Genomic DNA, 15,072 nt, shown 5'->3' with positions numbered 1-15,072 from the left:
TCTGTTGAATACACATCCCTTACCCATTAGAAGGAGTGCTTGGTATACACTCATCATATGTGTTCTTTGAGAATTATGATCTAAAGACATAAATATACAATACAATGGATTTGGTTAAAGCACAACAACTGTTCAAAATGGGAGAGGTAAACTAATACCATGAAAATATGACCTACAGTGCCTGTTACGTATTATCTACCTCCACATATAAACTGCTCCATCACCAGATCAACACAAATATTGTCACGACTTCCACCAAAGTCGGCTCCTCTCCTTGTTTGGGCGTCGTTCGGCGATCGACGTCACCGGCCTTCAAACCATTGCCGCTCCATTTTTCATTGTTCCATTTGTTTTGTCTTGTCTGGTTTACATTCCCTAATCACATTGCATATATATATATTCCTCTGTTCCCCCCATGTCCATGTTGGAATTGTTTTGTTACATGTTCACTGTGATGCGCCAGGCTGGTTGTTTCCCCCTGAGAATTCTTGTTTAATAATCCTATTTTGGGTGGCAGCGTAGCCTAGTTGTTAGAGCGTTTTTGGACTAGTAATCGAAAGGTGAAAACATGTTTTTAGATTTTTTTTCAAATGTAGTGAAAATGAAGTGGAGAAATATTGGATTTACTTAAGTATTCACACCCCTGAGTTAAATGTTTATTTATTTAACCTTTATTTAACCAGGTAGGCAAGTTGAGAACAAGTTCTCATTTACAATTTTGACCTGGCCAAGATAAAGCAAAGCAGTTTGACACATACAACAACACAGAGTTACACATGGAGTAAAACAAACATACAGTCAATTATACTGTAGAAAAATTAGTCTATATGCGATGTGAGCAAATGAGGTAAAGGCAAAACAAAAAGGCCATGGTGGCGAAGTAAATACAATATAGCAGGCAAAACACTGGAATGGTAGATTTGCAGTGGAAGAATGTGCAAAGTAGAAATAAAATAATGTGTTGCAAAGGAGCAAAATAAATCAATAAATCAATACAGTAGGGGAAGAGGTAGTTGTTTGGGCTAAATTATAGATGGGCTATGTACAGGTGCAGTAATCTGTGAGCTGCTCTGACAGCTGGTGCTTAAAGCTAGTGATGGATATAAGCGTTTCCAGTTTCAGAGATTTTTGTAGTTTGTTCCAGTCATTGGCAGCAGAGAACTGGAAGGAGAGGCGGCCAAAGGAAGAATTGGTTTTGGGGGTGACCAGAGAGATATACCTGCTGGAGCGTGTGCAACAGGTGGGTGCTGCTATGGTGTCCGTTGAACTGAGATAAGGGGGGACTTTACCTAGCAGGGTCTTGTAGATGACCTGGAGCTAGTGGGTTTGGCGATGAGTATGAAGCGAGGACCAGCCAATGAGGGAATCACCTTTGACAGCGATTACAGCTGTGTGTCTTTCTGGGTAAGTCTCAAAGAGCTTTGCACACCTGGATTGTACAATATTTGCACATTATTCTTAAACAATTCTTCAAGCTCTGTCAAGTTGGTGGTTGATAATTTGGAATTTTATTAGGATCCCCGTTAGCTGTTGCAAAAGAAGCAGCTACTCTTCCTGGGGTAACACAAAACATAAAACATGACATAATACAGAACACTAATAGACAAGAACAATTCAAGATCAAATCTACATCCTTTTAAAAATGGCACGTAGCCTACATATCAATATATACACACAAACTATCTAGGTCAAAGAGTGGAGAGACGTAGGTGTTCCTTTTATCTGTTTTTTTAAACCAGGTTTAATGTTCAATTTATCATATGAACGGCACCGCAGTACCTCCAGGCTCTGATCAGGCTCTGATCAGGCCCTACACCCAAACAAGGGCACTGCGTTCATCCACCTCTGGCCTGCTCGCCTCCCTACCACTGAGGAAGTACAGTTCCCGCTCAGCCCAGTCAAAACTGTTCGCTGCTCTGGCCCCCCAATGGTGGAACAAACTCCCTCACGACGCCAGGACAGCAGAGTCAATCACCACCTTCCGGAGACACCTGAAACCCCACCTCTTCAAGGAATACCTAGGATAGGATAAGTAATCCTTCTCACCCCCCCTTAAATGATTTAGATGCACTATTGTAAGTGGCTGTTCCACTGGATGTCAGAAGGTGAATTCACCAATTTGTAAGTCGCTCTGGATAAGAGCGTCTGCTAAATTACTTAAATGTAAAATGTAAATGTAATATGAGATGGAAGGAAGTTCCATGTAATGGCTCTATATAATACTGTACTCTTTCATGAATTTATTCTGAATTTGGGGACAGTGAAAAGACCCCTGGTGGTATATATAGTGGGGTAAGTATGTGTTCCATATAAGACTGCTAGATCATTGCTTTACAGCCATAGATATTCAAGGCAATTTAAGTCAAAACAGTAACTAGGCCACTCAGGAACATTCAATGTCGTCTTGATAAGCAACTCTAGTGTACTGTCTACTTGGCCTTGTGTTTTAGGTTATTGTGTCATGCCCTGCTCTGTTTCACCTTGTCTTTGTGATTGTCTCCATCCATCTCCACCTGTTTTTCCCATTAGTCCCGGGGTATTTATTCCTGTCTTCTCTGTTTGTCTGTTGCCAGTTTGTCTTGTCAAGTCAACCAGTGTGTTTTTCCGCGCTCCTGCTTTTTCCTTATCTCTTTCTAGTCCTCCCAGTTTTGATCCTTTCCTGCCCTGACCTCGAGCCTGCCTGCCACTCTGTACCTCCTGGACTCTGAAACTGCCTGCCTGACCATACCGCCTGCCATGACCTCGAGCCTGCCACTCTGTACCTCCTGGATCTCTGACCTGGTTGATTGTCTCTTGCCTGCCCCTTGGATTATAATAAATATCAGAGACTCGAACCATCTGCCCCCGTGTCTGCATCTGGCTATCGCCCTGTTTAGATATATTGTCCTGCTGAAACATGAATGTGTCTTCTGGAAAGCAGGCTGAACCAGGTTTTCCATTAGGATTTTGCCTGTGCTTAGCTCTATTCCGTTTATTTTTATCCTAAAAAACTCCCTAGTCCTTGCCGATGACAAGCATAAGTATAACACGATACAGCCACCACCATGCTTGAAAATATGAAGAGCGGTACTCAGTGATGTGTTGGATTTTCTCGAAACATAAAGCTTTGTATTCAGGACATAAAGTACATTTCTTTGCAAATGAGCAGTTTTACTTTTGTGCCTTACTGCAAACAGGATGCATGTTTTGGAATATGTGTTTTCTGTACAGGCTTCCTTCTATTCACTCTATCATTTAGGTTAGTATTGTGGACTAACTACAGTGGTGTTGATCCGTCCTCAGTTTTGTCCTTACCACAGCCGTTAAACCCCCTCAATGTCTATACCCCCCGGAAATCGAATTAGCATAATAAAACAACTCTCCATACAAAGCTCTACAGCAGAGTCTCACAACTCAATCGCTGGTTGAAAACTGTTTTCTGCCCCTCCCAGAAGATGGAATTTGTAGATAATTGGCCCTCTATCTGGGACTCACCCACAAACAGGACCAAGCCTGGCCTGCTGAGGAGTGACGGACTCCATCCTAGCTGGAGGGGTGCTCTCTTCTTATCTACCAACAGAGACAGGGCCCTAACTCCTCTAGCTCCACAATGAAATAGGGTGCAGACCAGGCAGCAGGCTGTTAGCCAGCCTGTCAGCATAGTGGAGTCTGCCACTAGCACAGTCAGTGTAGTCAGCTCAGCTATCCCCGTGTCTGTGCCTCGACCTGCGTTGTGCAAAACTAAACATGGCGGTGTTCGCCTTAGCAATCTCACTAGGATAAAGACCTTGTCTATTCCTGTTATTATTGAAAGAGATCGTGATACCTCACATCTCAAAATAGGGCTACTTAATGTTAGATCCCTTACTTCAAAGGCAATTATAGTCAATGAACTAATCACTGATCATAATCTTGATGTGATTGGCCTGACTGAAACATGGCATAAGCCTGATGAATTTGCTGTGTTAAATGAGGCCTCACCCCTGGTTACACTAGTGATAATATCCCCGTGCATCCCGCAAAGGCGGAGGTGATGCTAATATTTACGATAGCAAATTTCAATTTACAAAAAAAATTATGACGTTTTCATCTTTTGAGCTTCTAGTCATGAAATCCATGTAGCCTACTCAATCACTTTTTATAGCTACTGTTTACAGGCCTCCTGGGACATATACAACGTTCCTCATTGAGTTCCCTGAATTCCTATCGGACCTTGTAGTCATAGCAGATAATATTCTAATCTTTGGTGACTTTCATATTCACATGGAAAAGTCCACAGACCCACTCCAAAAGGCTTTCGGAGCCATCATCGACTCAGTGGGTTTTGTCCAACATGTCACTGGACCTACTCACTGTCACAGTCATACCCTGGACCTAGTTTGTCCCATGGAATAAATGTTGTGGATCTTAATGTTTTTCCTCATAATCCTGGACTATCGGACCACCATTTTATTACGTTTGCAATTGCAACAAATAATCTGCTCAGACCCCAACCAAGGAGCATCAAAAGTCGTGCTATAAATTCACAGACAACACAAATATTCCTTGATTCCCTTCCAGACTCCCTTTGCCTACCCAAGGATGTCAGAGGACAAAAATCAGTTAACCACCTAACTGAGGAACTCAATTTAACCTTGCGCAACACCCTAGATGCAGTTGCACCCCTAAAAACAAAAAAAAACTTCTCATAAGACACCATCTCCCTGGTATACAGTAAATACCCGAGCTTCCAGAAAATTGGAACGGAAATGGCGCCACTCCAAACTGGAAGTCTTCCGACTAGCTTGGAAAGACAGTACAGTGTAGTATCGAAGAGCCCTTCCTGCTGCTCGATCATCCTATTTTTCCAACTTAATTGAGGAAAATAAGAACAATCCAAAATTGATTTTTGATACTGTCGCAAAGCTAACTAAAAAGCAGCATTCCCCAAGTGAGGATGGCTTTCACTTCAGCAGTAACAAATTCATAAACTTCTTTGAGGAATAGATCATATAATTATTAGAAAGCAAATTACGGACTCCTCTTTTAAATCTGCGTATTCCTTCAAAGCTCAGTTGTCCTGAGTCTGCACAACTCTGCCAGGACCTAGGATCAAGAGACACACTCAAAGTGTTTTAGTACTATATCTCTTGACACAATGATGAAAATAATCATGGCCTCTAAACCTTCAAGCTGCATACTGGACTCTATTCCAACTAAACTACTGAAAGAGCTGCTTCCTGTGCTTGGCCCTCCTATGTTGAACATAATAAACGGCTCTCTATCCACTGGATGTGTACCAAACTCACTAAAAGTGTCAGTAATAAAGCCTCTCTTGAAAAAGCCAAACCTTGACTCAGAAAATATAAAAAACTCTTGGCCTATATCGAATCTTCCATTCCTCTCAAAAATTCTAGAAAAGGCTGTTGCGCAGCAACTCACTGCCTTCCTGAAGACAAACAATGTATACGAAATGCTTCAGTCTGGTTTTAGACCCCATCATAGCACTGAGACTGCACTGAAGGTGGTAAATTAACTTTTAATGGCATCAGACCGAGGCTCTCCATCTGTCCTCGTGCTGCTTTTGATACCATCGATCACCACATTCTTTTGGAGAGATTGGAAATCCAAATTGGTATACACGGACAAGTTCCGGCCTGGATTAGATCTTATCTTTCGGAAAGATATCCGTTTGTCTCTGTGAATGTCTTGTCCTCTGACCAATCTACTGTAAATCGATGTTCCTTAATGTTCCGTGTTAGGACCACTATTGTTTTCACTATATATTTTACCTCTTAGGGATGTCATTCGAAAACATAATGTTAACTGCTATGTGGATGACACACAAAATGGCCAGAAACAAAGAACTTTCTTCTGAAATTCGTCAGTCTATTCTTGTTGTGAGACATGAAGACTCAGAACAACTATTTGCCCTCTTCAATTCAATTTTCAATTCAATTCAAGGGCTTTATTGGCATGGGAAACACGTCTTAACATTGCCAAAGCTTTCTGACTTTCTTTATTTTTATGCATATATTTAATACTGAATGTTATCTGATCTTCGACCAAAACCTAATATTAGATAAATAGAACAAATCTTTGACAAATCAGACAAAAAATGTATACTGATTTTATTTATTGAAGGAAAAAAAGTTACGCAACACCCAATTCCCTGTGTGAAAAAGTATTTGTCCCCTTACACTCAATAACTGGTTGTGACACCTTTTGCTGCAATGACTGCAACCAAACCCTTCCTGTAGCTTTATCAGTCTCTCACATCGCGTGGAGGAATTTTGGACCATTCTTGCATGCAGAACTGCTTTCACTCAGCGACATTTGTGGGTTTTCAAGCATGAACTGCTGGTTTCAAGTCCTGCCACAACATCTCAATTGGGATTAGGTCTGAACCTTGAAGCGATTCATGATGACAGAAGGTGTTGGTGTCTGCGATGTGGCTGGCTTGCCCTTTATAATCGGTGATTGTGTGGAGTCCCTGACACATGTCTCGTATCTGAGCTATTGAATTGCGACTCCACTTTGTCCCTGTACTGTTGTTTAGCTTCTTTGATTGTGGTGGTGTACTTTGCACCAGTGGTGTAAAGTACCTATGGAAAAATACTTTAAAGTTCTACTTAAGTCATTTTGTACTTTCTGTACTTTACTTTTTGTATTTTTGGCAACTTTTACTTTTACTTCACTACATTCCGAAATAAAATAATCCATACATTTTCCCTGAAACCCAAAAGTATTCGTTACATTTTGATAGGACTTTGGTCCAAACATAGACTTGTCAAGAGAACATCCGTGGTCATCCCTACTGCCTCTGATCTGGAGGACTCGCTAAACACAAATGCTTCATTTGTAAATTATGTCTGAGTGTTGGAGTGTGCCCCTGGCTATCCGCCAATAAAAATAAATACAAATTGTGCCTTCTGGTTTCCTTAATATAAGGCAGTTGAAGTGATTTATACTTTTACGTTTGACACTTAAGTACATTTTAGCAATTCCATTTACTTTTGATACTTAAGAATATATAAAACCAAATACTTTCAGACTTCTACTCAAGTGTTATTTTACTGGGTGACTTTCACTTTCACTCGAGTCATTTTCTATTAAGTTATCTTTTCTTTTACTCAAGTATGACAACCAATAATCGAGCATCCCCCAAAATGTTGGTAACACATCTGCCACGCAGACCCTTTACACGGGGGCCCTTTAAGGGTGCGTGCTTAGACCCCTCCTGTACTCCCTGTTCACCAACGTCTGCTTGGCCTCGCAGGACTCCAAAACCACGATTAAGTTTTCTGACGACACAACGGTGGTAGGCCTGATCACCGATGATGATGAGTCAGCCTATAGGGTATGAGTGTGCTGACATGGCCATACTCGTAATCATATCCGTACATTGACAGTTAATGGTCGGATTGGATGATACTCTTGATCTGACACCCCTTCAAATGACTGGATTTGGCTATTTCAGCCACACCCATTGCTGACAGGTTTATAAAATTGAGAACACAGCCATGCAATCTCCATAGACAAACATTGGCAGTAGAGTTGCCTTACTGAAGAGCTCATTGACTTTCAACGTGGCACCATCATAGGATGCCACCTTTTCAACAAGTCAGATTAAAAAATGTCTGCCCTGCTAGAGGTTCCTCAGTCAACTGTAGGAGCTATTAAAGTGGACACTTCCAGGAGCTAAATTGGCTCAGCCACGAAGTGGAAGGCCACACAATCTCAGAGAACGTGACCGTCGAGTGCTGAAATGAATAGAAATCATCTCTCCTCGGTTGCAACACTCCAGAAAGCAACGTCAGCACTGTTTGTCGGGATCTTCATGAAATGGGTTTCCATGGAAGAGCAGCCGCACACAAGCCTAAGATCATCATGCGCAATGCCAAGCATTGGTGTAAAGATCGGCGCCATTGTATTCTGGAGCAGTGGAAACGCGTTCTTTGGAGTGATGAATCACAATTCACCATCTGGCAGTCAGACGGATGAATCTGGAGAACGCTACCTGCCCCAATGCATAGTGCCAACTGTAATGTTTGGTGGAGAAGGAATAATGACAAATATGTAGTGAGGGCCAGCCAACGAGAGCATACAGGTCGCAGTGGTGGGTAGTATATGGGGCGTTGTGGCACCCCCATAGGGACTGCCAGAGGTCAGGACAACAGGCCCTCTGATTTGACACACTGAACTCTATCTGAGATGTAGTTGGTGAACCAGGCGAGGCAGTCATTTGAGAAGCCAAGGCTGTTGAGTCTGCTGATAAGAATGCCATGGGCAAGTTGCTGTGGGGTGTGCTGAGATGTTGGCTGGGTGGAAATATTGGCTGGACATAGAAAAAATGCTTATTGAAATGATCGATTATCGTAGATTTATCGGTGGTGACAGTGTTTCCTATCCTCAGTGGTGCTCTTATTCTCCATGGACTTTACAGTGTCCCAAAACGTTTTGGAATTAGTGCTACAGGATGCAAATTTCTGTTTGAAAAAGCCAGCCTTAGCTTTCCTAACTGACTGAGTATAGTGGTTCCTGACTTCCTTGGTTCCTGACTTGTATTCGATGCTAATACAGAATGTCACAGGATGTTTTTGTGCTGGTCAAGGGCAGTCAAATCTGGAGTGAACCAAGGGCTATATCTGTTCTTGGTTCTACATTTTTTGAATGGTGCATGCTTATTTAAGATGGTGAGGAAAGCACTTTTAAAGAACAACCAGGCATCCTCTACTGATGGGATGAGGTTGAATGGGGTCTATAAAAGGTGGAAACTGTGAGAGACTTGTTTCTGGATAGGTGTATTTTTAAAAGTAGGAACTCGAATTGTTTGGGCACATACCTGGATAGTATGAGAGAACTCTGCAGACTATTTCTGCAGTAGACTGAAACTCCTTATCCCTAGTGGACTGACACAATATGGCAGCTTGTTGAATGTACTAAGTCGCACTGCATAACAGCGTCTGCTAAATCTTGGGTTTTAAAACATTTTTATGTCAAGGACCCCCTATATATATATATACAGCGCCTTGCGAAAGTATTTGGCCCCCTTGAACTTTGCGACCTTTTGCCACATTTCAGGCTTCAAACATAAAGATATAAAACTGTATTTTTTTGTGAAGAATCAACAACAAGTGGGACACAATCATGAAGTGGAACGACATTTATTGGATTTTTTCAAACTTTTTTAACAAATCAAAAACTGAAAAATTGGGCGTGCAAAATTATTCAGCCCCCTTAAGTTAATACTTTGTAGCGCCACCTTTTGCTGCGATTACAGCTGTAAGTCGCTTGGGGTATGTCTATCAGTTTTGCACATCGAGAGACTGAATTTTTTTCCATTCCTCCTTGCAAAACAGCTCGAGCTCAGTGAGGTTGGATGGAGAGCATTTGTGAACAGCAGTTTTCAGTTCTTTCCACAGATTCTCGATTGGATTCAGGTCTGGACTTTGACTTGGCCATTCTAACACCTGGATATGTTTATTTTTTAACCATTCCATTGTAGATTTTGCTTTATGTTTTGGATCATTGTCTTGTTGGAAGACAAATCTCCGTCCCAGTCTCAGGTCTTTTGCAGACTCCATCAGGTTTTCTTCCAGAATGGTCCTGTATTTGGCTCCATCCATCTTCCCATCAATTTTAACCATCTTCCCTGTCCCTGCCGAAGAAAAGCAGGCCCAAACCATGATGCTGCCACCACCATGTTTGACAGTGGGTATGGTGTGTTCAGGGTGATGAGCTGTGTTGCTTTTACGCCAAACAGAACGTTTTGCATTGTTGCCAAAAAGTTCAATTTTGGTTTCATCTGACCAGAGCACCTTCTTCCACATGTTTGGTGTGTCTCCCAGGTGGCTTGTGGCAAACTTTAAACGACACTTTTTATGGATATCTTTAAGAAATGGCTTTCTTCTTGCCACTCTTCCATAAAGGCCAGATTTGTGCAATATACGACTGATTGTTGTCCTATGGACAGAGTCTCCCACCTCAGCTGTAGATCTCTGCAGTTCATCCAGAGTGATCATGGGCCTCTTGGCTGCATTTCTGATCAGTCTTCTCCTTGTATGAGCTGAAAGTTTAGAGGGACGGCCAGGTCTTGGTAGATTTGCAGTGGTCTGATGCTCCTTCCATTTCAATATTATCGCTTGCACAGTGCTCCTTGGGATGTTTAAAGCTTGGGAAATCTTTTTGTATCCAAATCCGGCTTTAGACTTATTCACAACAGTATCTCGGACCTACCTGGTGTGTTCCTTGTTCTTCATGATGCTCTCTGCGCTTTTAACGGACCTTTGAGACTATCACATTGCAGGTGCATTTATACGGAGACTTGATTACACACAGGTGGATTATATTTATCTTCATTAGTCATTTAGGTCAACATTGGATCATTCAGAGATCCTCACTGAACTTCTGGAGAGAGTTTGCTGCACTGAAAGTAAATGGGCTGAATAATTTTGCACACCCAATTTTTCAGTTTTTGATTTGTTAAAAAAGTTTGAAATATCCAATAAATGTCATTCCACTTCATGATTGTGTCCCACTTGTTGTTGATTCTTCACAAAAAAATACAGTTTTATATCTTTATGTTTGAAGCCTGAAATGTGGAAAAAGGTCGCAAAGTTCAAGGGGGCCAAATACTTTCGCAAGGCACTGTATCTTTTGTGAACCGCCAATTAAGTTCTTGAGCTCAGCAGGTAACTTATGAGCTGTGTCGTGACGTGAATATCATTAATCTGATGACTGTTATTTATTTAATCAACTAATTATGTTTATTTGTTACTCAAATAAATTAATCATGTAACAATTAACTCATTAGGAATTTGGGGCACCATGGGAATAGTCGTTTAACGAGTTACTATCTCCCGACTTAAACTCTAAAGATATACGAATATCTCTTACATAAATACATAAATAACAGTCAATTATTAATTATTACCTCATCAGTCTCATTCTGAACATCGTAGACCTCTTGATATCTGCAAGAACCCTAGTCCTTTTGAAAATTCAGTACTACATGAAACTGATTTAATTATTTATTCATTAACCTCTTTCAGCTAGGGGGCACTATTTTTATGTTTGGAAAAATAACGTTACCAATGTAAACGTAAATGTAAATGCTAGAATATGCATATAATTGACGGATTAGAATAGAAAACACTCTAAAGTTTCCAAAACTGTCAAAATATTGTCTGTGAGTATAACAGAACTGATATTGCAGGCAAAACCTGAGGAGAATCAAACCAGGAAGTGACCTCTATTTTGAAAGCTCCATGTTGCATAGCCTGCCTTCGCTCCATTTAAAGGGATATCAACCAGATTGCTTTTTCTATCGCTTGCTCAAGGTGTCAACAGTCTTTAGACATAGTTTCAGGCTTTTATTTAGAAAAATGAGCGAGAAAGAAAACATCTCGTCAGGTGTCCGCATGAGTTTTGCTTGTGCAACAGAGCTTGGGCAGCCATCGTCTCTCCCTCTCCTACTGAAAAAGACAGTGCCGGTTGATATATTATCCGATTATATATTTTAAAAACAACCTGAGGATTGATTATAAAAAAAACGTTGACATGTTTCTGTGGACACTACGGATACTACTTGGAATTTTTGCCTGCGTTGTCGTGACCGCTCGAGCCTCTGGATTTCTGAATATAACGCGCCAAAAACACTGAGGTATTTTGGATATAAAAATAATCTTTATGGAACAAAATTTACATTGATTGTGTAACTGGGAGTCCCGTGAGTGAAAACGTACAAAGATCATCAAAGGTAAGCGATTCATTTTATTGCTTTTCTGATTTTCGTGACCAAGCTATTTGAATGCTAGGTGTTCGTAATGTTTGTCTAGTGATCGATAAACTTGCACAAACGCTTGGATTGTTTTCACTGTAAAGCATATTTTCAAAATCTGACACGACATGTGGATTACCAAATGCTAAGCTGTGTTTTGCAATATTGCACTTGTGATTTCATGAATATAAATATTTTTTGTAATATTATTTGAATGTGGCGCTCTGCAATTCAGTGGTTGTTGATGACAATTATCCCGCTAACGGGATAGGTAGCATCAAGAAGTTAACTAACTAAATAATAACAGAATACACATGTACATTTACATGAGATAAAAGTCCCTAATGGACCGACACGATATGATGGCTTTTTGCACAATGGAAGGGAGGGTGGGGAAAGATGAAGAGAGGGAGAGACAAAGGGAATCAACTTATCGTACATACATATGGAAGTTACGCTCACAGAAATATGAAAACTTAGCACCCTAACCACGTTCATTCGGATTATAAATACAATATATGTTTTCCTGTAGATGTCTTTCTCTGTCGCCTCTCTGTCGAACTCGATCGGTCCTATGGTGAAGTTATCAAGGGATGTAAGATTCTGGTTTGTCCACCAGAGGTCACAATATCCTTTCTAGTAAAGCTTTTCTGGTCTTGGAGTGTTCGTTGGAAAAGATACTTCAGGCGTACCCACGGTTGTATCAGAGTCTATCGTCAATGTTCTATGAGTACTTGTTCATACACAGCTGCAGACTGTGAATGTGCTGGTCTAGTCTTTAGTCTTTACTCGTCTTGAGAGTATCAGAGCTTCTAACCATTATGTGACATTGGGCTCACATCGTCGTCTACTTGTTCTCTAGAGTTTGAAACACCTTTTATGCACTCTGGCCAAAAGGGGGCGTTCCACCATGCTGGCACAAACTCTGAGCTCACTGTGGCGTGGCTACTGACTGGGCAGAAGTTTAGATGAAAAACAATTATCATTTAGAAGGCTAAAATCTTCACAAAAGTATTGTCATACTTAATCATATATTTTATACAACATTTCGATGCAAACCTGACAGCTCGATCTTCAGAGATACAGGTATTTAGCTATACCATCATTAATGACATCACAAAATAAATAACACTTTGACAGAATTATTCTTTAAGTCCCAACTGACCTTTTCCCACATTTTGGTGGCAAGAGTCTCTCTGTAACAAAGGGAGTTTTACCTTCACAATACTGCAGGGCAATTTAGAGAAAGTTCTCTATAATTTTACGACCGGTTGTGAAGTCATAAAACCGTCCATAATCCCTCTCTCTCCTCTCCTATGGGAGAGAGTGAGGGGGGGAATCTGTCAATCTGTCCCCCATGTGCCTAGCTGATCTGGCACCTTTGATCCTCGCCAAGGAAGGAGAGTCATGACAGTGGCGTAAGGTCGACCGGTGGTAATCTTGCTATTCTACAAATTTTGACATGATGCACTTTTAAACCAATTTCCTGCTCTTCAATTTTTTTAAATAAATTGACCAACATTTCTACAAACCTGTTTTTGCTTTACCATTATGGGGTATTGTGTGTAGATTGATGAAGAAAAACGTGTATTTAATCAATTTTAGAATAAAAGTCAAGGGATCTGAATACTTTCTTACTGCATCTCATGTTTCAACCACTGTAGCTATCGCTTAAGATATAGAACAATTCAACAGTAATGAATTGAGACAGCCTTCAGCTAACTGAGTTCTGCAGTTATCCTATCCTAATAGATACATTTTCCCCCTTAATCATATGACAATCAACTTTTACCAGTTGAATGTAGACACAAATATAATACTTTTTTTGTATTACACATTTTCTGAAATATTGTATTTAAAATGAAAAATTATGCGATATCTAATTAAATAAGAACATATTTGCATATACCAGAAATCCATTAATCTGGACACTGAAAGAAGTCAGCCTAAATATTTTGGTTTAATTTTGTTAAGGCATTCCAAGGAGTGGACTTTTAAACCAGCAGATTATGGATGAATACTTTTTAAATCTCTAAATACAAAAACATATATTATTCTTTTAGCATTTTTTTATTGTTGCATTTTTTCAAATGTTATATTGAATACAAATTTGACAACATATAAACAATTCCCTCAATAAAAGTCTGATGTTACCTATAGATAATCACACAAACTTTGGTAATCACATCCTGATCTGTTTCACCTGTGTTTGTGCTTGTCTCCACCCCCGACAGGTATCGCTAAGGTTTCTGCATTATCCCCAGTGTATTTATACCTGTGTTCTCTGTTTGTCTGTGGCCATTTAGATTTGTTTCATGAAACCTACCAGCGGTTTTCCCCATGCCCCTCTGGTCTAGTTCCTGATATCTAGTTTTTCCCGGTTTTGACCTTTCTGCCTGCCCTGACCCTGAGCCTGCCTGCCGTTCTGTACCTTGCCACACGACACTGGATTATTACAATTATTATTACTATTATTATTTTTTGATTTCAGGTGCAATCTAGCAGTGTATTGTGCCAAGTTTTAGGCTGATCCAATGAACCATTGCATTTCTGTTGAAAATATTGTTTTCAGACTGCCCAAATGCGCCTAATTGGTTTATTAATAACTTTCCCAGTTCATAACTGTGCACTCTCCTTAAACAATATCATGGTATTATTTCACTGTAATATCTACTGTAAATTGGACAGTGCAGTTCGATTAACAAGAATTTAAGTTTTATGCCAATTTCAGATGTCCTGTTAAAATTTCTTGTTTCTTACAACCTCATGCTAATCGCATTAGCCTACGTTAGCTCAACCATCCCGTGGGGGACCCACCGATCCTGTAAAGGTTTTTAATATGTGGGGGTACAGGTTAGTCGAGGTTATTTGTACATATAGGTAGGTGTAAACTGATAATAAACAGCGAGTAGCAGCAATGTAAAAACAAAGGGTGGGAGGTCAATGCAAATAGTCAGGGTTGCCATTTGATTAATTGTCCAGCAGTCTTATGGCTTGGGGGTAAAAGCTGTTAAGGAACATTTTGCACATAGACTTGGTGCTTGCCGTACAGTGTTTGTTTACATTTACTTTACAGAATTGGAAAAACAAGCATATATTTTGCATCTCATGGGCTACGACAGTTGAACTAAGCTCATGGGGCATTTATTAGTTAAATTCTTTAAAAATCAACAGGCTTATATCATTCATTTATAGGTCAAAAAATGAATGTTGCAACTGCAGTTTGCTCCTAAACCCAAAATACAATGTTTAGGAGCACCAGAATAAAACAAATTAAGATTGAGATATAGCCTACATTGGATCGATATGAATCCCAGTTACTTTTGAAGCTC

General features: G+C 40.3%; 1 protein-coding gene across 2 annotated transcripts in view; it reads right to left on the bottom strand.

Annotated features, from left to right (window-relative positions):
• Positions 1–15,072, bottom strand: part of LOC135516469 (mucin-2-like) — a 41,923-nt gene that overhangs the window by 26,259 nt on the left and 592 nt on the right. Inside the window, exon 2 of one of the 2 annotated variants that reach the window (XM_064940802.1) lies at positions 24–80. The exons of the other annotated variant lie outside the window; for it this stretch is intronic. Within the exon in view, the coding sequence (XP_064796874.1) occupies positions 24–80 (57 nt within the window). The remainder of the gene's footprint in view (positions 1–23; positions 81–15,072) is intronic. 2 annotated transcript variants of the gene reach the window in all.

This window comes from Oncorhynchus masou, chromosome 27, assembly GCF_036934945.1.
Source record: "Oncorhynchus masou masou isolate Uvic2021 chromosome 27, UVic_Omas_1.1, whole genome shotgun sequence".
Lineage (NCBI taxonomy): Eukaryota > Metazoa > Chordata > Actinopteri > Salmoniformes > Salmonidae > Oncorhynchus > Oncorhynchus masou.
Note: the sequence above shows the minus strand (reverse complement) of the source record. Positions and strands in the feature narration are given on the sequence as shown.